We start from the raw sequence: 23,940 nt of genomic DNA, 5'->3' as shown, positions 1-23,940 counted from the left end.
GGGCTTGACTATTCTATAGTTCAACGGGCCATTTAGAAAGAATTCATGTCTTATTGCAGCCTGTAGGGGTTGGCTTTTGACTTGTGCGGATGATTAATTTTCATTATAATTTTTTGATCGACACAGTTTTGTTTCTAATTTATTTTAGTTTTTATAAGTATTTTAACCTAATTAAACTGGTCTATAATAAAAGGATTTAAACCCTCACAGTGTAATTGTGCCATGTATACATCTTCTGGTAAAAATGTGTTTCTTCCATCAAAATTTGACTTCGTGTTTTCGATTACGATTTTAATGAATTGGTTTTAATCTATAATTTTTTATGAATTACATATGATTTTGAATTTGCATAGTTTTATGATTAAATGTCGAGAAGTAGATATAGATTCTTTAGGATTTAGGGGTGTAATGGATTGAGATTTTAAAGGATTTTTTTTCATTTATGAAATCTGAGGGTATTCGATCGGGATTGTTTGAAATCCATTAAAATCTCGAGGTATTCAATTGGGATTTTAAATTATGCTATAAAATCTGGTGGTATTCAATTAGGATTTTAAATTATGTTTTAAAATATGATGACATTCAATTGGGATTGTTTAAAATCCACTAAATTCTGATGGTATTCAAATGTTGATGGATTTTTTTGGATTTCATGAAATGATGGATTATGTGGTATTCTTTAGTGTATTTTATGTTTTTTGAAATTCCACCAAATTCCATAAGATATTGAAACATTGTACTTAAATCCTAAGAAGGGATGTATTCGTTTGAGATTTTAATGAATTGTTTTTTCAATGGATTTTAATGGATTATATGTGATTTTGATTTTTGTGCGGATTCTTGATAAATTGTCGTAGAGTTGATATGGATTCTTTAGGATTTAAGCACAATTGAGATTTCAAAAGACTTAAAATACACCGAAAAATGACACAAAATCCATCATTTTATGAAATCCAAAAAAATCCATTAGCATTTGAATACCATCAGATTTTATTGGATTTTAAACAATCCAAATTGAATACTATCAGATTTTAAAGCATAATTTAAAATCCTAATTGAATACCACCAAATTTTAGCATGATTTAAAATCCCAATTGAATACCTCTAGATTTTACTGGATTTTAAACAATCCCCATTGAATATTCTCGGATTTCATTAAATGCAAAAAAAAAAAATCCTTTAAAATCCCAATCCAATACACTCCTGTAAAGAATCTATATCAACTCTGTGATATTCTATCAAGAATGTGCACAAAATCAAAATCACGTACAATCCATCAAAATCCATGGATTAAAAACAATACATTAAAATCTCAATCGAATACACCCCCTAATTAGCGCAATATTTAAAAATCTCATGGATTTTGGTGGGATTTTGAAAAACTTAAAAGACACTGAGAAATTTTACAAAATCCATCATTTTATGAAATCCAAAAAAAATCCATCAGCAATTGAATATTATCAGATTTTAAAATATAAATAAAATCCTGATAGAATACCACCGGATTTATTAGCATAATATAAAATCACAATCAAATACACCAAGATTTTAATGGATTTTAAATAATCTTTATTGAAAACCCTCATATTTTAGTGGATTTTAAACAATCTCAATTGAATCTTTTAAAATCTCAATCGAATACACACCCTTAATATTTTTTTAACAATTGGGAGTTGATTTTTTATATGATTATGTTTTTTTTTTTAATGTAGGAACCCGCAGCCGCTACCCTTCGGGTGCGCACTGGGTAAACCCACGAGCTCACGCAATAGCCTGCAAACTACGTGAACCAAGGTAAACCGCACCTAAGCGCGACAGGCTCTGATCCAGGAGGCATAATCACAAATTCTGCTCCCTTCGGGTTCATGTATAAAGATCCGAATGTTGTGTCTTTCTCCTTAAAAAAGAATATTATCTAATTTAGAAACATGTGGAAATGTCCGGCAGCCTAGATAATAAAATTTACGACCGAAGTGAACACAACATAAGGGCTACAGGAAAGGTATAGTTAGACCGTGACAAGAATATTCATATTGTTTATATAAAAACACACTTTTCCCGAACTCGTCACCCTCTTTTACATCTTTTATTTTTTTATCCATAAAAGTCAAAGACATCATCCTAAAAATACAAACCGACAAATATTAAGCATCTCTTTGTTAAATAATAATATACTAGCTTTTAACCCGTGCGAAGCACGGACGGGTATATAGTTCTTAATTTATTATTTTTAATTTAAATTTTAACATCATTTATTTGTATTTTAGTATTAATGAATTGAATTTTATTTAAATTATATTATTCAACTGACTATATTTTCTTCTGATTACTTGAAAATGGACAAACCCTAATAAATATAGTCGATCGTGTATTACTTTTGGAAAAGTTCAGTAATCTAATCAATTGAATTTCAAAGTAATTTTGTAATCTTGATTTTTTTGACAACAATAACTTTTAAGAATAGAGTTAGAAAGGATTATGCAGTGGTTCGTGTTTATATTGAAATAGAACATGTTAAAATTAAAAAGAATTATATGAAGGTTCTTGTTAAAAAAAGATATTTGAAAATGTATATTTATAATTTTATTTATAGCATTATTATAATTTTTTTAATGAAACATTATATTATATGATAATGGATTGTTAGGAGTGTTTTTAGTATTTGAAACTGTTTAACAATGTAATACTAATAAACTCCACATTTGTAGACTTGTAGTACCAAAAGGAGAGTACCAAACCAAAAAATATAACTAAAACCTTGGACTACAAATTATACCCATGTTGGCTTATTATAGTATAGTATAGATGTCGAAAAAAAGTTGAGACTATTATTTATCTTAAGTATTTTGTAAGCTTATACAAATAGTTTTATATAGGCCATCAAATATAAGTTACGCATGTGAAATGTTAAAAGTCATACACATTAATATACACATCATTGAGAGTAAACAAAAATGTCAAAAAATCTTGAGATACACAAAGAGTCAACACTCATCCACATATTCATTTCATAACACTCACCTTTGAATGTCATGTATCAACACCATACCTCGTTAAAATCTTAGCATTTACATTCTTTTGCATTTTTTTATTTTGTATCCAGAAAAACAAAGACATCATACTGAAAATAGAAAATGACAAATAATAAGCTCCCATGATATACTAGCCTCTATTTTTTAAGAACTTAATATATTGATATAATAGCTTCTATTTTATCAAAACTTATAACTTGTATATATCTAATCAAAGGGTAATTCTTTGCTCATGCACTAACAAATATATAAATATAAAGAATACATTAGAATCAAATCATATATACTCCTTCAGTCTCTTTCCATTGTTCACATATTATTTTAATTTTTTTTCTTCTAACAAGATGTCACCCAAATGCGTAGCCTTTACGGTACCATTTACCGCGAACCTCCCACATATTGTAATACCACCCCTATGTAGGCTATCAACAGGACCTTCAATTGTTAACCCCCTGCGTATGGTGTTCCGCCCATTTCCAACCTGTTAGTAGGATCTTCGGCAGCCTTTCCATCTAGCTTGTGTCTTAGATCTCTATCGGTCAGTTTTTTTCACAAATGATCAAATATGCTCACATTGGCAACGGGTAGTCCTAATTCATGAAAGGTCCCTCATTTTCCAGATAATCTCCCATATTAAGGGTTAGTTTCCTCATTTTTGTCATCTTCTTCGCCGAAATTCAACCGAGTCGGTGTAAATTCCCAGACTTTTTTTTGTCCTCTCGGACTTTATTTTTTATGATGCAATTTCTTTCTCATTTTCTTTATCTTGGCACGCATTTCGTTCCACATCAACTCTCTGCCAGAAGCATCCCCGCCACTTTTCACATTTTCATTCGGTATTCTGTGATTACGGGAATCTCCATACATCTTTCTTATCTAATATTTGCTGAAATTGCCTTCCTTCTAGCGCCAAAAAGTTTGTCAGAGGATTTGATACAACATTTTCATAAGTATCTGGCATAAAAATCTGATTTTCTTTGTTCTTCGTGTAGGCAACAGGTTACGCACATGAGCTTCCTATACTGAAAAGGATGGTGTTTAAAGGTTGTGTTTGCAAAACCATCAGGAAAAAAAGCTGGGATAGTCCCTACTTAGGCTCGTCAGCGCACGAAAAATAGTCACAGAAGCTACACGTACTTTCGAGAATATATAAATTATGAGTCCAAACCTTTTGTAAAGTGCCTACATATAGTTCTCTTGATAAGCATCAACATGGGATAAGTCCCTTATCCCAACTTTGTAACATGTCACATTGTTGATTAGTTATCCAAGGATTCCTACTCCAAGTATACCACCTTGAAGCCTTCTAATCACATGTATTCTCGAATATATACATATAATTTGCATATATGTATTAATTATCTCTATAACCACCTAATTTATCTTGATTAGGTCGATAAATATCAGCATAAACACTCACAATCCATCTTTATATCGTGCACCTAAAACATATGAGAAAAAAACCTAGTGTAACTTTGTTGTCCTGCCATCGAGTCGGCAATAAAGCCGTTGGTTGAAGCCCTGACAGTCGTCATCTGAGGCCCACACAGCGAAAACCCTAACTGAGGAAAACTATTGCAACACATCCAAATGAAGTCTTATCCATACAAAAGTCCTCATATTGTCTTAAAAGCAAGCCTACAACCCCTTACATGCGGCCCTAAGAGTTCACGCTCAAGTCCTAAATCGTTTACCAAATGATTCAACCAAATCCAAATTACATAAGAGCATCTCCAATGGGACTGCTAACTAAAATTGCTTAAAATGATATATCATCAAAAATAGTACTATTTTATATTCTTTCTCTTCATTTGTACTTTTGAGAATTTTTACATAAAAATTGCTCCAATGGTTGGCACATGTTACATATCTGTATAAGTATAATAAGATAGGAAACTATATGTCTTTAGAGTGATATATACATTTTTTTCCTATTTTAGGAGGGTGCCAAAAGTTGGTAATTTTGCTTGGCACTCCTCCTCTAGAGCCAACAAGAGTGCTATGACACATCATGACACTTTAGCACTCTTTTTGACACCCCATTGTAGTTGCTCTAACGGGCTATAAAATAAGCCCAGAAAACATAATGGCACAAAAATTACTTTAATCCTTTGCCTTTATAATCCTTTGCTTCAATTTCTTGCGTATGTTAATGAGAATCCTACATTGATTCATTGATACATAACACTATATATTTGAAAAACATTACTCTTGTCAGCTCACAACAGAGAGTATAAAACGTTACATGTACCAGTACAGTAATACTTGCTAAGCATCAACGCAGCATAAACACACTGCAACACTAAATTCAGAGGATTCAAGGAAATGCAGAAAATTTCTTCTCCTCTTCTTCAAATAAGCCATCCAATTCTAGAAACCCGTCAAAATATTGATTACCATAGGCGCTTTGACCATACAAAACTTTCCTTTCTTTCTCCATTATCTTCCAATCAGAATCCCAGACTCGTGCTTTTCTTTTCATCTCAGTACCAGTAGGTTTTCCAGTGAGTCTCTGAACCATCTCCCGAAAATTCGAAACATCCGTCTGTATAATTCTGGGTTCTAGTACATGAATTATTCTTATCTTTGGTCTCACTCTAACATGACATTGTTTTGGCATAGATAGCTCTGCATGTGCTGCTAAAATGCTCTTCATGTTTCCCTCTGAACATGCACAATGATAGTACTTTGAGAACTAAGAAGTAGGGCATTATATAGAAGTGTGTACTTATGTGTATCTTGCTTGGCTTTTGGGAGCAGTGTTTAGGTGCATATGTGGATGTTCGTTTTCCCACCAACTGCACAAACTTCTTGTTCCTATGTCGATGTTCACAAGTTATGTATACATTCAACTCTATTAATGTGGAACTTACTATATATAATTATTATAGGGAAGACCAACTTATTAAACTTATCATTCTCATTACGTATTAATAATATAAAATAACGTGTCCCCCTGAATTCTAGTGATTTAAGAAATCTATTTTAGTGTCAACTTCAATAACAATCTCTATTTTTTATTCTTATTATTATTTTTAAATTTGAGAGAACGAAGGGGGAAAGATAAAGAAAGGAGGAAGATGAATTTTTATTCATAAAATATTAAATAAATAGCCGCCTTTCTTGTAGGTACCAGAGGTTACCTTAAAATAGATAATGATTAGGAAATTACTGGGATAATGTTGGAATACTTTTTTGCCTATTAGACTTGCTCAAGTATAAAAATTGGCAACTGCTCAGCTTACTAGTTTATTTTATTTACTCAGATTTGTTTTAGAATTAGATGAAGTGATGTACACCTATAAATTAATAACAGTGGTTGATTGGATTTACCACTTTCTGCTGTTCAACATTGTGTTCATAGACTTTTTTTAGGCCACTTGCTTCTGGTTCTTTTTCTCACATGACCTCGTAGAATTGTAGTCAGAAAATAATATTTCAATTAATTAGGTATGCATATATTACTAATCGGTTCGGGTAAGTGGGTCTTTTTTTCTGGGAACTGGCTGAATTTCTTAACGAATAATTAAGCTGGTAATAAGATGGGATAGTTGTAAATAGTATTAAACCACAGAAAAGTCTACAATTACTGATGCCGCTTCATCATCATCATGACGATCCATCTTGTAATAATATGCAGTTGCATAATTTAATTTTTAAACCATTTTAAATCATCTTCAACGGTGTTCGCTTCGATTAAATTGGGGAAATGTTATTTTCAGAGCAAATTTTTATATCCAGAGAAAAAAAAGCAAGAAAAGACGAAATTACCCTCACATTGTTTTTTTCCTTTGCTGTTATTGTATATGCACGGGTCAGTTTTGTCTTTTTATCCTTTGTTTGCTCTGAATATATAAAATCAGCTCTGGATATAGTATTTCCTTTAAATTGGACTTGTAAAATATTACGTAAAATTTGATAAATTTGTCGGACATTATACTTGAATGATAATGTCTACATTGATCGGTTATATTTTAAAGATAATATATTATCATTATTTCAAGTTATTATAAATAAAACATGTCATATATATGACGTGAAATCTTGCTATATAGATTTCTATAGATTGACCACATATATAGACATCAAAAGATTAACTATATTTTTAGATAAAGATAACAAATTTTATCTATTATTTATGAGGAAAGTTCTATGGAGACCGCATTTTTATCGGAGACCTCGGAGACCACGTATATTCTGCAATCAAAACACTGTAAAATACATTATTTTGTAAAATATGTTCTACAAATATCATGTATTCATTAAAATTGTTGAAGATCATCAATGTTTAATAAGTAGATAATGCATGTTTTGCAAGTTGAACAAATGTTCTGCAAATTAAACATATTTCATAGAACAAAACATTTTGTAATGTTCTACATGTAAAACTTATATGATATTCAAGATTTTAAATGTAATAATGATTTCGGAGAACATGATTTGTAAAATTATACGTTTTGCAATGTTTTTATGAAATATTTTACTTGCAGAACATATGTGGTCTCCAAGTCTCCAGAAAAAATGTGGTCTCCATTGAACTTAACTCATTATTTATAATATAATTTATTGACTATTAGTTAAGGATTTCAAATAGTTGGAGATATTCTTTGCCATCATATACACTATCCTTTCAGCTGATTTTATATAAATGCTTAACTTCAATCTGGACTATAAAAAATGAGATAATGATTATCAAAAGTGAATTATATGAATGTGTGATTGTAATAATCATAGATGGGTGAAAGTTCTCTTTATCATTTTTATAAAATATTGAGCCTAAAATAACGTTGTCCGAAAAGGATTTCTAAAATAACATTTTGTACACGGTATTTGAATTTTGGGTGCCTGCATATACACATTCTCTCGTTACGCAGCTACGATCCATGCATACTATTTTCTAAAAATAACATTTTATATATACACAGCATTTGAATTATGGATGCCTGTACGTACACATTTTCTAGTTACGCAACCATAGCATGTGTGTTCGTTATTACTCCCGTGTGATATACATTTCTTAATTGCATATATAGATAAATGTATTGTAGTTCTTTTAATTGTTATGTAGTGATTTGTTTATTTGTTCTCCCAGCTTAACAATATATATCGTGGGTGTTTGTTTAGGACTTATAAGTCCAGCTTCTGGATTATAAGTTATGAGCACTTATTCGTACCGTTTGTGTAATAAGTCAAGAAGTACTTATAAAAAGCTAGGAATGCTAGCTTTTGTTTCAGGGCTTCTACTTATTTCCCAAACACTTTAATCACTTATAAGTCTTATCTTGCTTCTAACTTCTACTCCACTTATTTATTTTAAGCAAGAAGCACTTATTTTAAGCTCACCCAAACGGCCCCGATCATCTCTTCCTCTCTTTTCAATTTTAACCTCAAAAATATCACAACAGCTAGTCTAGGATTTTTTACGTTGGTGATATGATAAAATTAAATATGCAAGTAACTGTGAATTATGATGGAAGAAGGGGGTATGCTGACCAGGGATGATGTTCCTCGTCTGCCGTTGAATCTTACAAATTTAGATATGGAGTTTGTGCATGTATATAACACACATATATATTCAATTATATGAATATTTTGAACAATAAAGATAGATGTCTATCATATGCGGGAAGATATAAGGGCAGTTTGGATTAACTCGAAAGAAGTGTATATTATGTGAGAAGTTAGTTATAAGTGAAAGTAATTCTTAATTTATGTGTTTGGATAAATATTTTATTTATAATTTATCGGATATAAAATTTATTAATATAATAATAAAATAGTATAAATATTTTTATAGTGGTGTATACATTTTTGTAAAGTCAAATTTCAAAAACAAAAGTAAGTTATTAAAAAAAAGTTATGATTTGCAACTTGTCAGATTTCTGAGTACTTTTAGAAATTGTTTATAAGTGTTTTACATAGACTGTACGAGTAAGCTGATTCTGACTTAAAAGCTGCAGGAATTTTAGAATAAATTTAGTCAAACTGTCTGAACTCTGAAGTGTTTGATGAAATGCATAGGTGGGTCGTTTGATCATTTGAAAACACGCATACATGGGATGCGCATATGATTGGATAAAATGGCCGAGTATCTTAATCAATAATTACTCCCTCTGTCCCTCTCATTTCTTTACAGTTACTATTTTGGGATGTCCCTCTCATTTCTTTACGTTACTATAAATAGTAAGTTTTTTCCATCATTACACCCACTATCTTCCCCTACTATCTCATATTTAACAATAAAAACTACTATTCCACCCACTACTTTCCTCCACTATCTCAAATCTATTATTAAATATTGATGGGTCCCACCACTTTACCCACTTTTCATCTAACTTTACTCATTTTTCATACATTGTCTTGGTCTCCGTGTCCCCCTCCAATGTAAACAATTGAGGGGGACGGAGGGAGTAGTATTTTAGGCATCTTTAAAGTTCATATTTTTTAGGATATCCCGGAAAAGCTATTGATTCATATAAAATGGGAGGATATAATAGCTTATAACTCGTGACATGCACGGGTGATATATTATATTTGTTATTTTATCAAATATATTTGATATTAAATTTATTAATAAAATAAAATTTTATGACACATTAAATATTTAAAATTTCCATAATAAAATGCACGTCATTATAAAAAGTCTAAAAGAGGCTAGCATCTATGAATTTAGGCTTCTGACATAAAAAGCTTAAAATAAGCACTTAGAGAATCTCCAATGGGTTTGGCTCAAATCGTTGTTTAAATTGGACCTGCAAGACATTATGTACAAAGACATTGTGCTTCAATGGTATTGTGGTATTGACTATATATTGGTTGATTATAATTTAAAAATAGTATGTTATTAACATTTTAGATTGTTAAAATAGAATATATCAGTTCAATATGGTAATAAATGATGTGCAATCTTCCTACAGATTTCTTACAGAACTGTAGAGGTTCGACAAATATAGTCATCCATAAGAGGTTGGCTGAAATTATAGATACAGTTAGATATGGTTGGAGTGTGAATTTTTCAAGAGGTTGGCTAAATTTTTTATTTTTGATATGTAACTCACAGGTTGGAAACTGGTTGGAGATGGTCTTATGTTTCTTTTATAAACGGCTGAAAAAAAATCCAGAAACCCAAATCATGGCCCCAACCCCAAGTGACCCAAATGCGTTTTCACGTTACTTTCATGGCCACAAAGATCACAGCGTAATTAAGCTGATATCTCACAACTAAAAAAGTGTTTTTATCAGAAATTGTAGCTTTCTTGCGGCCTATTTTCTACTCACTACCAGCTCCATGGAGTCAGTTGATCCATCAATATCTTTTTGTTATCTTCACACAATCCATTTATTAATTATTTGGAAACTTTTTCATTACGTTATCTATCCCACAAGCCAAGGTCCTTACAAGAGATTAGCACAACTGGACACATTCAGAGAACCTGGGTTTGTTCACTCAAGCAAATACATCCACATTCACTAACAATGATAAGGTACTGGAAGGAAGTATAGGCCAGTCTACATTTTCTCCCTCGACAACCTGCATATCGTTAGATATTATTATCTATCGAAATTGCTCATCCATATCGAAATTGTTCATTGCATACCTATATGCTACTATTCTATGCATCAAGACACTTAACATTATATGCTATTGTATCACGCAGAAACATTCATGAACAATGCACAACACTAACAAAAATTACAAATTAAACAAATTCAACTTTTATTCACTCTTGTACTTCACATGCCAAGGAAAAATATGCATGTATACAAATAATCTGTAGTACATAGTATATCTGATTCAAATTGTGCAGTTTATGTCGAAATAACTGAGACAGCCAGCACTCTTTCGGAAGAAGATAAAAAAATAGCTCGACACACATCACCTTCTATACACAAACTAGCTGAGCTGAGATGCAATGAACAAATGAATACCTAAAGAAATCTGTAAAGATAATGAAGATCAAAGCAGCGCTAACTGTTGTGATGGACTGGAGACGATTGTTCTTGATTCTTGGGAGTTGTAGGAGACAGCTCGCCCCCAGCAGGCATATCGGAAAGGGCTGCAAGAAAGCGTCGGATGCTCACCGACCGAGCTGGCCTGAAATTACCAGGCGATCTCGGAGGGGAGTTTGAGAAGAGATTGGAAGAATTGGAGAGAATACAGTAAACAAGAGCTTGTACAAGGAGAAACAAAGCTATTTTTACGAGCATGTCTCCCAAGTCATATTCAGTCAGCATATCCATTGCTGTATATAACCACCCTTGTAGAGAGTTTGTCGAATGAAACTGAAGATCAAAATAGTTCGAGGAAGGAATAATTGAGTAGATTCTGAGGATTTCAAGTTTTCTTAAGAGGCTTGAGTACATGAATGTGTATATATATACGGTCCGATCATCGATGGAGTTGGACCCGGCCAATAATTGACTCCTCAAATTGTTAGACCTTGGCAGTGGTTATTTTTGTTACGCAGCCATGTTGGCCTAACCAGCTGATAAAAACAAAGGCCCTCTTTGGAAGTTCGCAGTTTGGGAAAAAATTAGAGATTTGGGGTGAGTTTTGGGTTACCAGTTTTGGTATGTCATAAAAAGCTAATGAAACAGCTATTTACCAAACAGCTTTAAACGAAACCGCTAATCCAATCCGCTAGTCAAAACATCTCGTTCAATCCGCTAACCGCTAATCCCCAAACAGAGCCAAAAACAATAATCTTAAAAATTAATATCTTCCTTTATAAAACAAAAACATTTCAGAAAATAATTCAGTGTTTGATCATGTTTTTAGGAATTTCATCTAGAAAGTACATAACAAGAAGAAAAAACAGAATGCAATATTAAACACCGAATACTGTTTTCTGAAAATAAAAAACAGAATGCAATATTAAACACCAAGATCTGATATAAGAAGAAAAAATATTGACTGTATCAGACGTGTCATGGTGGCTACCAGGATAAAAACAAGAGTTAATATACAAAGATGACTGTAATATAAAATAACGATTCATAGATTACTGCTTTCAAAAGTTCAAGCAACTCGTCTCGATATAAAAAATTAAATAAATGAGAGTCAATTTGTATAACCACCCCCAAGAGGAGATGCACTGAACATTTTTAACTATAACTTGAATACCACTAAAATATTTTTAATCTAACAGATCAACCAATACAATTAATATTATAGTCAAATTATATTTTTATGATAATATCAAACAAATATGACAAATACAAGGAACCATCACAAGTCGTGTAGCACTAAACAAAACAGCATCAAGATGTCCCAATCACAGGAAATTGAGAAACTTATCAGAGCCACGTATTCTACACCTGCTTTGCAGCTATTAGACGTCAGCTTATAATAGTCAAAAAAACATGTGGAAAAATGCTGCAAAGCTTCCACGAAATTACAATCATAAATAATCTCAAACTTCCAAAGTTTCCAAGAAACTACAATCATAATCTCGAATTATCTTCATTCATCCAGAAGGATACTAGCATCCAGATACAGGTGATACACAACATTTTAATACAGGTTAGTTGATGCAGCTAGGTCAGGAATAGTATCCTAACACCTAGTACATTTAATGTAACTGGAAAATAAGAACTTAACAAACACTAGCCGACTAAAACAATAAATTGGCCGGTGTAACAAAATTTATTATAACAAGTACCACTTATGAGCACTAGGAATTCAGCAAATCAAGTATGATTTGCCCGATAATACAGCATTTAAATTATGAGGGAGATGTCGAGCAACACAGAATTCTCTTTATTTGGTCCACTTGAAGAGGATGAAAAAGTCTAAATAAGTACAGACAAATGCAACCGACATGAGCTTATTGGCTATGGTAGCGGAACCTGGTTAACAGATAACAGATTCACACTTTTTATCCACTTGATCTACAGTTGCCAAGTTCATGGTAATAGAGACAGCAACACTTGATCCTCTGACCCACTATACAATATACCTGGAAAGATAAGAAATGAAATTTAGAATCAGCAATCAAATATCATCTTTGCAAGGTCTAAGAATGTAAACTTAGCGAAAAAATCAGCAGTATTTGGCCTGCTCATTCCCAAACTCCAATACAAAACAAATGATACGCAGGCAGCAGTCAAGGAATAAGAATTGTACGTGGAGCTGGCCATAACTTCCTTTAAAGATGCGGGGGATATAAACATATAATGCGCAACATTTCAAAGAATTAAAAACAAGATTAATGGAGTTAACCTTGCCATTTGCACGCAACAGACCACTCCAGATTCCTCTGGCATATAAAAACTTATGCTAATGTCAACACAATTTACACAACATCCTTATGATAATGTCTTTAGACAGTCTCTTGTATTGAGAAATGAAAATATTTTGTTTGTAATTTGCAATTCATTAAGAGCAAGTCCAATAATATCCTAACTTATTCTATATATAAATATAGTATAGAAATATTAGATCCTCATAACTTATGTCATAAATTGATAGTTTTATCTCCAACAATGTTCATAAATCTGCTTAAATTTATTTATTCAAAATAAATAAAGTATCATAGTGTAAGAGCCTTCAGAATAAATAATGTGTTAAATTGTAAGAGCCGAACGTCTATTCTGCATTTTCATTCGAATGATTATCTTGTGTAAAAAGAACAGCCTCCATCTCCGGTTCATCAAGGGAGAGAATTGCAATTTCTAAAACACCTGCACCTTCCACTTGTGAAAAAGCATCCCCACCAACATCCCACATCTTGCTTATACCTTCCATATATGCATGAGTTTTCCTTGAAAGAAGACGAAAATTTCTATCAATTTCCTCCACACCAGTAGCAGCGTTGCTATTCGCGCTTGAACTCATTGACCCACTCATAGTTTATAGGCTTTAAACACACGGAGAGATGTATACAGATGTATGTATATATATAAGAAAGTAGGAGATGTAGTGATATATATATATATATATATATATATATACACATACATATACATACATATGTAGAATTGTATATATATGCGGACAGACGAAGATGAAAAGAGCTGAGAGATATTATTAAAGAGATGGGTATTAGGTTAAATAAGATGTGGGTTGGGCCTGACTAAAAAAAACATATAGGTTAGGGTTTTTTTTAAAGGGCTGAGTCGGTCGCTTGTCGGACGTGTGTCACGTGTCGACACGCCACATGGCGAGTCGGACACGTACTCAGCCGAGTCGGTGCCTAGTCGCCGTGTCGGACACGGACACGGCAGCCTTTTTGGAGTGTCGGTGCTTCTAGGCAGCATGAGGTTAAATGGCAGATTATAAGCCTATAAGGAAAGCATTTGCTGCATGATTTTGGAGTTCAGAATTTATTATTATTATTATTGTTATTTTTTTTTTTTTTGGGGGGGGGGGGGGGGGGTCGTGAAGTATTTAATCTGGCATCTAGGTGTACTTTATTTATTCAGATTTTAAATTATGAGCTTCTCAAAATGACGCTTCACCTTCAAGCTACAAAAGTCACTTGTTTTTCAGAAACTGATCCCATAGGCCATGCCAAATCATGTCATATCACGGCTATAAGGACGAAAATGGAGAGTCTAGGTAACGACGATTTTAGCTAAAGTTCACTTAGACAAGTTCAAAACACTTCCCTATTGTATCCAAGCATATTAGCTCCGGTCCCATGAAGAGTGCTTTACTGCCAGCATAACATCAAGCCTAAACAACCCCGATTCATCCATGCTAAACGCCTAACCATGTATATGCTCCAGGTTTTGTTATGTATCAAGCCACATAAAACTTCTGTGCCTGTCAACTTTCTTTGTGACCACGTATGCTTATATGCCCTTCATATTTTTTTTAACATATGTATCTTTATACTCATTTAATGTAAATATATTTCTACTCATTTGACGTAAATATGTTAGACAAATAACACAGAAGTAACATTATTTATTGTCAACAAATTTAATTCAAAATAAAATGATTGAGGTTTACAAATGTCATAAAATTATGTCATATCAAGTTATCAACATTTAATCACACATTCACACTCTTAACTATTGGGCTTGAAATGTTAAGCAGGGGAGAAAACCAAATCTACCCTATATTTCCATTTGAATGCTCATCTTGACAAGTTTTTAGCTGTAGAATTGCGAAAAAAGTAGGTGAAGAGGACTAGCTCCTCCACTGCCCCACCCTTACAAGATAGGGACAAAAAAGGTAGTGGCATAAATGCTAATTTGTAAATTTCTGTTTTATAATAGGGAAATTGTGAAATCGTTTTATATAATGTAAAAACTTTTAGCTTTTATCTAGGACCTAATTTCTAATCATTATTCTTAATTTATAGACCAAAAGTCCCTCAGTCCAGTGAACATTCCTTCAGTAGCAAGACGCAATTTTTTTTATGGTAAGCAAAAAGTGGATATTTTTTAAAAGGCTTCTTTTTATAGTTAAAGACTGGACATGACGTGGAGTAATATCATGAATTTCTGGCACTGGACTTGCGAACATTCATGATAGTCATCAAAAGCATAGTTACCCGGTTCGCGGTACGGTCTATGGATCTGCGAACTGGTTCGCTCGTACCGGAACACGGGTCGAAGTCGACCCGGATCGGCCGGGATCGCGTTCCAGTTCGTCATTTCCGGCGAACCGCAGATGCTTACTTCGACGACCGTAAAATGAGGAAGAAAGATAGAAAATCGATTTGGGCTGTATTGTTTTGATGATCTGTGATGTGTATATGTTTGTGTATATTTGTTTGCTTAAACTCATGAAGAAGATGAAGTGTGAAGAAGATGAGAGACGTGCATGTGAAACTGTGCAAGTGTGTATGTGTGCAGCTGTACAAGTGAATAAGTGATAGACAGCTGTATCTTTTTCTCTACTTTATTCATTTTTCATTTTCTTTTATTTTTTGATACTAGTCACGTGACGTTCAAAATTCAACAGATGTGCAAAGCTCAACATCTGTTCACATTTAATTTTATCATTTTTTTCTAGTTTCAAAAACAAATATTGTAATTATTTCAATTTTAATATAATATAATATTGAAAATCCAAAAACTAAACTTTTATACTAATTAGTAATTAACATAAAAAGTAAAGCAAATTTACATATGTATAATTTTTTTCCTTTATTATATATATACATTAACGGATCCTTATATCGACCCGCGTACCCGATTCAGTACTCAGCGTACCCAATTCACTCAAACTAACGTTCCACGTACCCGAACTCGTACCGCGTACCGGATCGATCCACGATCCGTGCAACACTGATCAAAAGTCATTACAGTGTCTGTGTCTATTAACAGAAGACGTGTAAAGTGTGTGTACTTGGTCCATACAAAACAAGAAAACGTAAATCACTCTGTATTTAAAGGTTAATTGTCCTCTTGAAGAAAATTGGCACCCCTTTACATATCTCTATAGCACGTAAGCACAGTGACACATTTTTTGGCACGGAAACATAGATATTAGTCAAACATATAGATTTATAAAGGGCCTAGAGTCTGAAAAAAAACAACTCCAATATTAGGTAGGTCACACATCTTACCCTCCCTAGCTAAACATTGCTGCAGGTCCGGGATATATTGCATATGATCAGTTTGGTTAACTCAAGCAAAGATATGAAATAGGAGCGTACCGTGTCTTTACTAAACTAGTACTTACATAAACCAACTTAAACACTATATGAAAGCCTGATATGAGAAGATACATATTAGACCAGAATCAAGGACTAAACAGTGTTAAGTAAACATGATTAAAAACTAACACACAAACAAACATGATAATAAAGTTGTCGTCAATAACACAGATCATAAATTATATGCAATCCTGATATGAGAACATATTAGACAACAATCAAGAACTAAACACTGTAAACATGGTCAGCAAATAACCATTAACCATATGTGGACACACTAACAAACATAAAATCATATTTTTTATCAATCTCACTGTTTAATGAATTTGTTCTCTGATAATATGGGAATAAAATATGGTATACCTTAGATTTTTAGGAAAATATTATCTGCGACTTGAATTTCATAACATTACAACGCCGCCCCTGAACCATCATTTCCTCTACTACTTGCACCAACCTCCTGATCTCCCCCTTCTCCTTCCAATGGCCACGCCGGCCATCCAGATGACACAGTCTCCACACTATTCTCCCTATCCAAAACCCCAATCTCCGCCTCAGCCACTCTGGTAGGCGACAACAACATAGAGTCCTCGTCCCCTTCCACAACCTCCAGTCCATTCTCCCTCCTCGAAACCGGAAACACAAGCCTATGCCTCCTCGCAATATGCCTCAACGTACTCCCAAACCCATAAAACTCATCATCCCCCAAATAATCCCCAAACCTCCCGTTCCCAAGCCTATCCCTCCGCCTCCTCACCCTCAATCCACTACTACTCTCACTCGGCATCTTAAACCGACACACCGGACACGAATTATGCGATTTCAGCCACGGCAGTATACACTCCTCATGATAAATATGGTTACACGGAAGCTGCTTCGCCTCATTATCCACAACAAACTGCTCCTTACAAACAGCACAAAGTATAACCGTCTCCAACTGAATCATCAATTCAGTTATTTTAATACTCGGAATCGCCTCAATCGCTGACTTGGCAGTCGGATTGTGGCACGACCCCGAGGGCCCCACATTAATCTCACCAGAATTCCCATCCGTCAGCTGATGAATAAGCCGGTGGAGATAAGGACTGTCCAGCAGAAAATTATCATCCGCGGTGACCGAAGAGAACGGAAACGACTCATCGATAATACCACCATTGTTCCCGGTACTGATAATCGTTTCGGGAGGGATCGGATTGGAGTGAATTGGAGTGGCAATTGAGCTAGGGTTTGAGAGATCGGCGTCGAGTTGTTCGATGAAGTCGCTGCGGCAGTAGGGGCAGAGAGGAGTGGGAGCGGTGGTGGTGATGAGAGAGACGCTCATGTCGCATTCGTGACACCAGTATGTCTGGTGGTGCGCGGTGGCGGAGGACATGGTGGGAGAGGGAGTGTTTGGCTGGGGAGAGATTGAGGGAAGAAATGGTTGGTGATTATTTGGGTTTTAGGGGGTCATCCAAACATACTTCACTTTTACGTTTTATTACACTACGCTTTACTAATCGGATAGTGCAGGCGCTTGACTCGTTGAAGTTGTTTTGAAAACATGGATTTTTTTTATAACAATAATTCATTTCAATAAAAGAGAATATTTTTGTATTATTCGCGGTTTGGCTTACGGTATGAGTTTGAAATAAAAATAGCAAATCTACGGATTCAATTTATAACATCCTTCGAGATTTTATCAATAAACAGATGTATTGTGTGTTAATTTTTTACGTGACTACAAAAACCCATTACGGGATTATAATTAATCTATTCACAAAATTTAAAAAAAAATTAGTTGTAGTGAGTATCGTATTTAACCCCTTTCCACGATATTTCGGAACCTAACAATGATTAATCTATATTTTTTATTATTTTGTGTCTTATCTTTTATTCTATATATTCAAATTCTGTATCCATATTTTCAAGCATGACTTTCTTGTTTATCATTTTAATCTTCCAACTTGTTGCCATAATTCACATAACTAAGCTAACAAATAAGCAATTTTGACAGTTAAGTGAACTGTAACTGTAAGTCGCGGAACGAGAAAGTGTTATTATTTATTTAGAAAAAAATATTATGTCCGCTAAATTAGTTATAATATTATTTTTTGCATAACAACATGTTTTAATGACATATTTGGTAGTCTCAATCATTAAAATAAAAGAAGATATCAGTGACATTTTTATTCTTCATGTTATAATCTAATTGATGCATGACTATGACAAAGAATATGTAAAAAAAATTAAAAATAAACACCAATATATATATATAATCAATTTTTTAACGCTGGAAATATTGCATAGTTATCTGATGTCGAATACCAACCATTAATTATATATCTTCAGATATTCTGTTTTGGAGATATGTCACACTTGATCAGGTGTTGAGCTGAGCTCTCTTTTTATCTAGATTTTGTTATTGAGATTTCAATGAACACATTATAATAACGAAATTTATCAAAACAACTCCAACAAAATCATGAAAAATCATTTGACAACTCCGAATTTTACATGATCAAGCAAAGCATCATAATATAACCATCTAATCATGTTCTTAAACAAAGATATATAATACACATAAATACATATTTACAATCTATATGAAACATCAGATGCACATGTAGATTATTAAAAAGCCTACTTATCGAACATACATACCATGTAAAAAAAATATCACACAACTATTTATGATGAAGCTTCATGAAGTTTGGTCAACTCAAAATCCGCAGCCTGTTTTAACAAATTTTCCTCACCGTCTTCAAGCGCCATTTGTATTGGGGATGAACCAAGTCCATCGGCAATAGCTAACAATATCTTCTTCATCTCGCTCCTAAACTCTTCGATTTCGATCAACCCATTCTTATCACAATCAAAATTATCAAATATTGTATCGTATAGTTTCGTAATTTCTTCCTGACTAGATTGAGGACCAACTCCAAAATGAGTTTCAAGAACATTCATGGATTCACATGCTACTCGTAGCTCTGAACGAGATAAAACGCCATCTTTGTTGAGATCTAGAGCTGCGAAACGCTCGTCAACACTTTTGTTAAAATGTTCTTCGTCTTCAACGAAGTCACGCACGGTGGAACCATCGATTATCACTACACCCATGAGATATTACGAGAAATATGTATTTGTTTTTGTGTATGTTTGGTGTGTGAGAAATGTTTGAGAATAGTTAAGATGAGGATTGGAAAACTATGACCATTCTTCAACTTTTCTATTTTTGTATGAGAGATGTTCATATAATATACGTGGCGGATGGGGAGAGAATGAGTCATATTGTTGGTCGTCCTTATCTATGTGATGTGAAATGCATGTACTTCTATTTCTCTAAAAAGATGTGTAATATAATATTTGATTTTATTAAATAAAATAAAGTGTAATAAACAAATATTAATATATTTTTTTAATTTAATAATTCGTTAATTATATTTGTTTACTTTATGAGGATAATTGGCGAAGAGAAGTGTAACCACGTGTATAATGTTTACAAAGCGAATATTATGCTCACTTCATTTTTTTAAAAAGTTACAAATAATTTATATCTTCACAATTATTAGCAACATTTTAAATCATTGGATAGTACAAATTATGAATGCGAATGAAATATGTTACAAATAAGTAGTATGTTCTACCATTTTATTCTAGAGTTCTTTTACTAACATACTAGTAAAAAGAAAAAAAGAGAGAGAAAAAAAGATTCATGACATATGTTATTCTTTGAAAGCGATATATTCATATATTTTATATTTTTAATCATATAGTACTTAATTATTTCAAAATCAAAAATAATTTTTAGTTATAAACCGGTCATTTAAGTTCTCTATTATGTGTTGATTTTATAATGGATGTTTTTCAATTTGATAAATGCATAAAAGAGTAACTACTTTGGATAGGAATATTAGATTAGAGACTATGAAACTGGTATAAGGTGTGAAAGCATTATCGATAAATTTATTGATAGACTAAGGAGGGTTAAATAAGATAAACACAATTATAAGCATGTATTGAGTTCAAGTACTAGACAGTTGAATCCACCACCAAATGGTTGGGTTAAAGTTAACTTTACATATTTATATTTCCGGAGACTAGTTGTATTGGCATACGAAGTGTGATAAAGGATGACAATAGCGGTTGTGTAAGAGTTAGTGGACAAAAAAAGTATAATTAAGTTCCATCCAAATGAAGCTAGAAGTTATGAGCTTTAAAGAAGCACTCTCCTGGGCAAAAGCTTTAAATTTCAAGAGATATATATTCGAAACAGATGCGGAAACACTTTTGGATGCATGTAAGGAGTACAAGAAAGGTCATATTTTTCGTACTATTATCTTAAGGTGTTTTGAGTTATTTAAGAACTTAGATGATAGTTGAGTTTGCTCATTAATTTGTGAATGGAGTAGCTCATTTGTTAGTAAGAGTCGTGCATTTGTTCTATTCAAACATACAAGAGGGTTAGTACGATTCCAAATTTTATTCAGATGTTTTGGTTGTTGATTCAATTTAACGAAAGAAAATCCGTCAATTTCAAAAAATGGAATAACTTGAGTTTCTGTTCATATAAAAAAATAAAATTTTACCATTATCTTGTCTTCTCAAATATGACAGGATTTCTTAGCACAAAAAATGAGAGGATAAACATTAAATTCTACAACAGAGCATATAAGAAGAGTGAGGTTTTTCCCGTTTATCTTGCATAACTTCTTTTACCTGCTACATTAAAGATGTAGAACTATGTCACTCTGGAGATATCATACCACCTCACCCTCTATATATGGTCTATCTCTAATACAAACGTCCTTAAAATACAACTACAAACTAAAAATAAATCTAAATCACATTGAAATATAACACATATGGTATGCAAATTGATCATTGGGAGATTAAGAAAAATACAATGAATTCAAATTTCAAAAAAAAAACACTCGCTGATTGATGGGAATAGTCGAATTAAAAAATACAAACTAAAATCCAAAAAACCAAGAGAACAACCCCTAAACAACATCACTCACCCTCTATATGTAATCACCCACCCATATATATGACATCACCCACCTTGCTCCATCCCGCCCACACTCAATTCACTCCACACCTACTAAAGCCTCGTCAAGACTTCAAACAGGCCTCGAACAGGCTTCAGATAGTTCTAAGAGCCAAAACTCGACCTCACCACGATCAACCACTACACCATAGATGAGCTACCGCGACCCCCCTTCTACTGAATGTTAGCTAATATGTTACCTTAGACATGCTACTTATAGTCTTATTTAATATTTTTTTTTAATTTTACGTAGGAACCCGCAGCCGCTACTTTTTGTGTTACCTTAGAGAAAACTCTGATGTTACATTAGATAGAAAGTGTTGAAGTTTGGATCATAAATCAATAAATGTTACCTTAGAGTATTTAAGTTAAATATTAATTTGACAAGAATTTTAGGTGATATAAAACTTAATTGTGAGTTTTATGTTGATATACAAATTTTTAAATAAAAAATTAAAATAGGCATTTGTAAAATAATAAATTTAGAAAATTTAATATAAGATTTCAAAAATTAATAAAATATAAAAAACCCATTTTTTATATGAGAATTGATATATAAGTTTTAAAAATAAACTTAATTGAATATGTAGCATATGAGTTTATAGTAATTAACAAAATAATATTCTTTTTATAAGATAAATAATAAATATTAATATATAAATAATAAGATGGACTCAGCATATTTTTGGGCTCGGGCGGCAAAAATTTGGGCTGGGCGGCAAAATTTCGGACACTTAAACTTTTCGGACAAAGATGTCGAGTTAAACACACTTTCACTAAACACAAAACAACCCAACTACACTTTTTTCTCGTCTCTCTCGAGCTGATCTCAGGCGTTACTCTCTCTCTCTCTCTCTCTCTCCGGCTAATCTCTCAGCTCGTGTCTTAGTTTCACTTTCTGAGCTCACGTCTCACTTTCACTACCTGAGCTCAATCTCTAGTATATAAACTAGGACTCAATCCATTTACTCATATCAAGGCTCAATCGACTTCGGTTCTTCAAAATGGGATTTCAGTCGAATTGATTTTGTTTATGTTTATCTTATGCAATTGATTTTGTTTATCTAAGGTCTTCATTTCGGGTGTTTTTCAATTTAGGGCTTTAAGTTGGGGCTTCAAGCTAGGGCTTCAAATTGATTAAGGTATATTCTAATTAAAAAATTAGGGCTGATATTGTGTATGGTTTTATGTTTGTTTTATATGTTTTCTATGGGCTTCGATTCATTTTTCTTTTTTATTTTCTTTTGCTTACTCTATTATATGAGTTTTGTATGGTTCTATTGGTTTTGTATATTTTTATTTTGTACTCTGTTGTGATTTGGTACCGTGTTGTGCTATTTTCTTTTATCTTGTGTGTTGGTGTGCACTGCACACGAAGTGCCTATTTGAGATGGTCTTTACAGGATCATAAAATTATGTGTCCGTTTTGTTACAAAAGATTAAGGGCTCATTTGTTAATAACTGGATGAGAGATTTTACTGGCTCGTTCAGGACCCATTTTGTCAAGACTGTTTGATTACATTGTGTTTGAACTGGACGATAGAGAAAGTCTTCAAAAAACTGCTGGATGACGCACCCTAACATTTCCTGCTCCTGTCGTCCAGATTACTCGTGTGCTTGATCGTGCTGTGTAAAATGCGGTTAAAAATATTATAAACAACTCCACATTGATATTTTGAATACTCATATTAATCAAAATATTTTAGTTACATATAAATTTAACAATAAAATAATGCAATACAGTATACAGTTAATTAAATAGAAAAAATAGTATTGCAAAATTACAAGTGAAATTACATAATTATTATAATTTATAATTTTCATACTATAATTATCTATTTTATAATGGTAATATGTGACAAATCAATAATATAAAAAAAATCTGGTGCTTTAGTATCACTTGAAAAGAATATAAATGCATAGAAAAATGATTACTACCACGGTTATGTGGATATAAAAAAAAAATTGTTCTCATATTACTCATCAGAAAATATATTGATAAATATTTACCATCCAACTAAATCAAAAAAAGTTATTAACAAACAACATCATTCATCCAGATTTTAAGAAACTGATCATCCAGAGTCTCAACGATCCAGATCATTGTTGTTCAGATTTAACAAATGACCCCTAAGTAGAGAAACAGTGGACAAGTGAGAGAGATATTTGAGATGGTCTTTAGAGGGCATTTTAGAGTTTAGACAGTCATAAGGCAAAATATACTATATATTGTTGTTAATAAATTGTTTCATCTCAGAAAATAGTCAAT

General features: G+C 32.8%; 4 protein-coding genes across 4 annotated transcripts; all 4 read right to left on the bottom strand.

The window, feature by feature from the left end:
• Nucleotides 1-5,349: 5,349 nt before the first annotated feature.
• Nucleotides 5,350-5,688, bottom strand: LOC108201228 (uncharacterized). Its single transcript, XM_017369519.1, has one exon. The coding sequence runs from the start codon at nt 5,686-5,688 to the stop codon at nt 5,350-5,352; it is 339 nt and encodes a 112-aa protein (XP_017225008.1).
• A 5,037-nt stretch (nt 5,689-10,725) lies between these two features.
• LOC108201926 (uncharacterized) lies at nt 10,726-11,447 on the bottom strand. Its single transcript, XM_017370268.2, has one exon. It carries the CDS (start codon nt 11,394-11,396, stop codon nt 11,001-11,003), a length of 396 nt encoding a protein of 131 aa, XP_017225757.1. The 5' UTR covers nt 11,397-11,447; the 3' UTR covers nt 10,726-11,000.
• A 1,324-nt stretch (nt 11,448-12,771) lies between these two features.
• LOC108202830 (E3 ubiquitin-protein ligase RZF1) lies at nt 12,772-18,129 on the bottom strand. Its single transcript, XM_017371388.2, has 2 exons — nt 17,009-18,129; nt 12,772-12,991 (listed from the first exon to the last, which is right to left on the bottom strand). Exon 1 carries the CDS (start codon nt 18,015-18,017, stop codon nt 17,055-17,057), a length of 963 nt encoding a protein of 320 aa, XP_017226877.1. The 5' UTR covers nt 18,018-18,129; the 3' UTR covers nt 12,772-12,991; nt 17,009-17,054.
• A 1,167-nt stretch (nt 18,130-19,296) lies between these two features.
• Nucleotides 19,297-19,741, bottom strand: LOC108202374 (uncharacterized). The gene has a single exon (XM_017370753.2). The coding sequence runs from the start codon at nt 19,739-19,741 to the stop codon at nt 19,313-19,315; it is 429 nt and encodes a 142-aa protein (XP_017226242.1). The 3' UTR covers nt 19,297-19,312.
• Between the last annotated feature and the right edge of the window lie 4,199 nt (nt 19,742-23,940).

This window comes from Daucus carota, chromosome 9 (genome assembly GCF_001625215.2).
Source record: "Daucus carota subsp. sativus chromosome 9, DH1 v3.0, whole genome shotgun sequence".
NCBI lineage: Eukaryota > Viridiplantae > Streptophyta > Magnoliopsida > Apiales > Apiaceae > Daucus > Daucus carota.
This window is presented reverse-complemented; position numbering and strand designations above follow the sequence as displayed.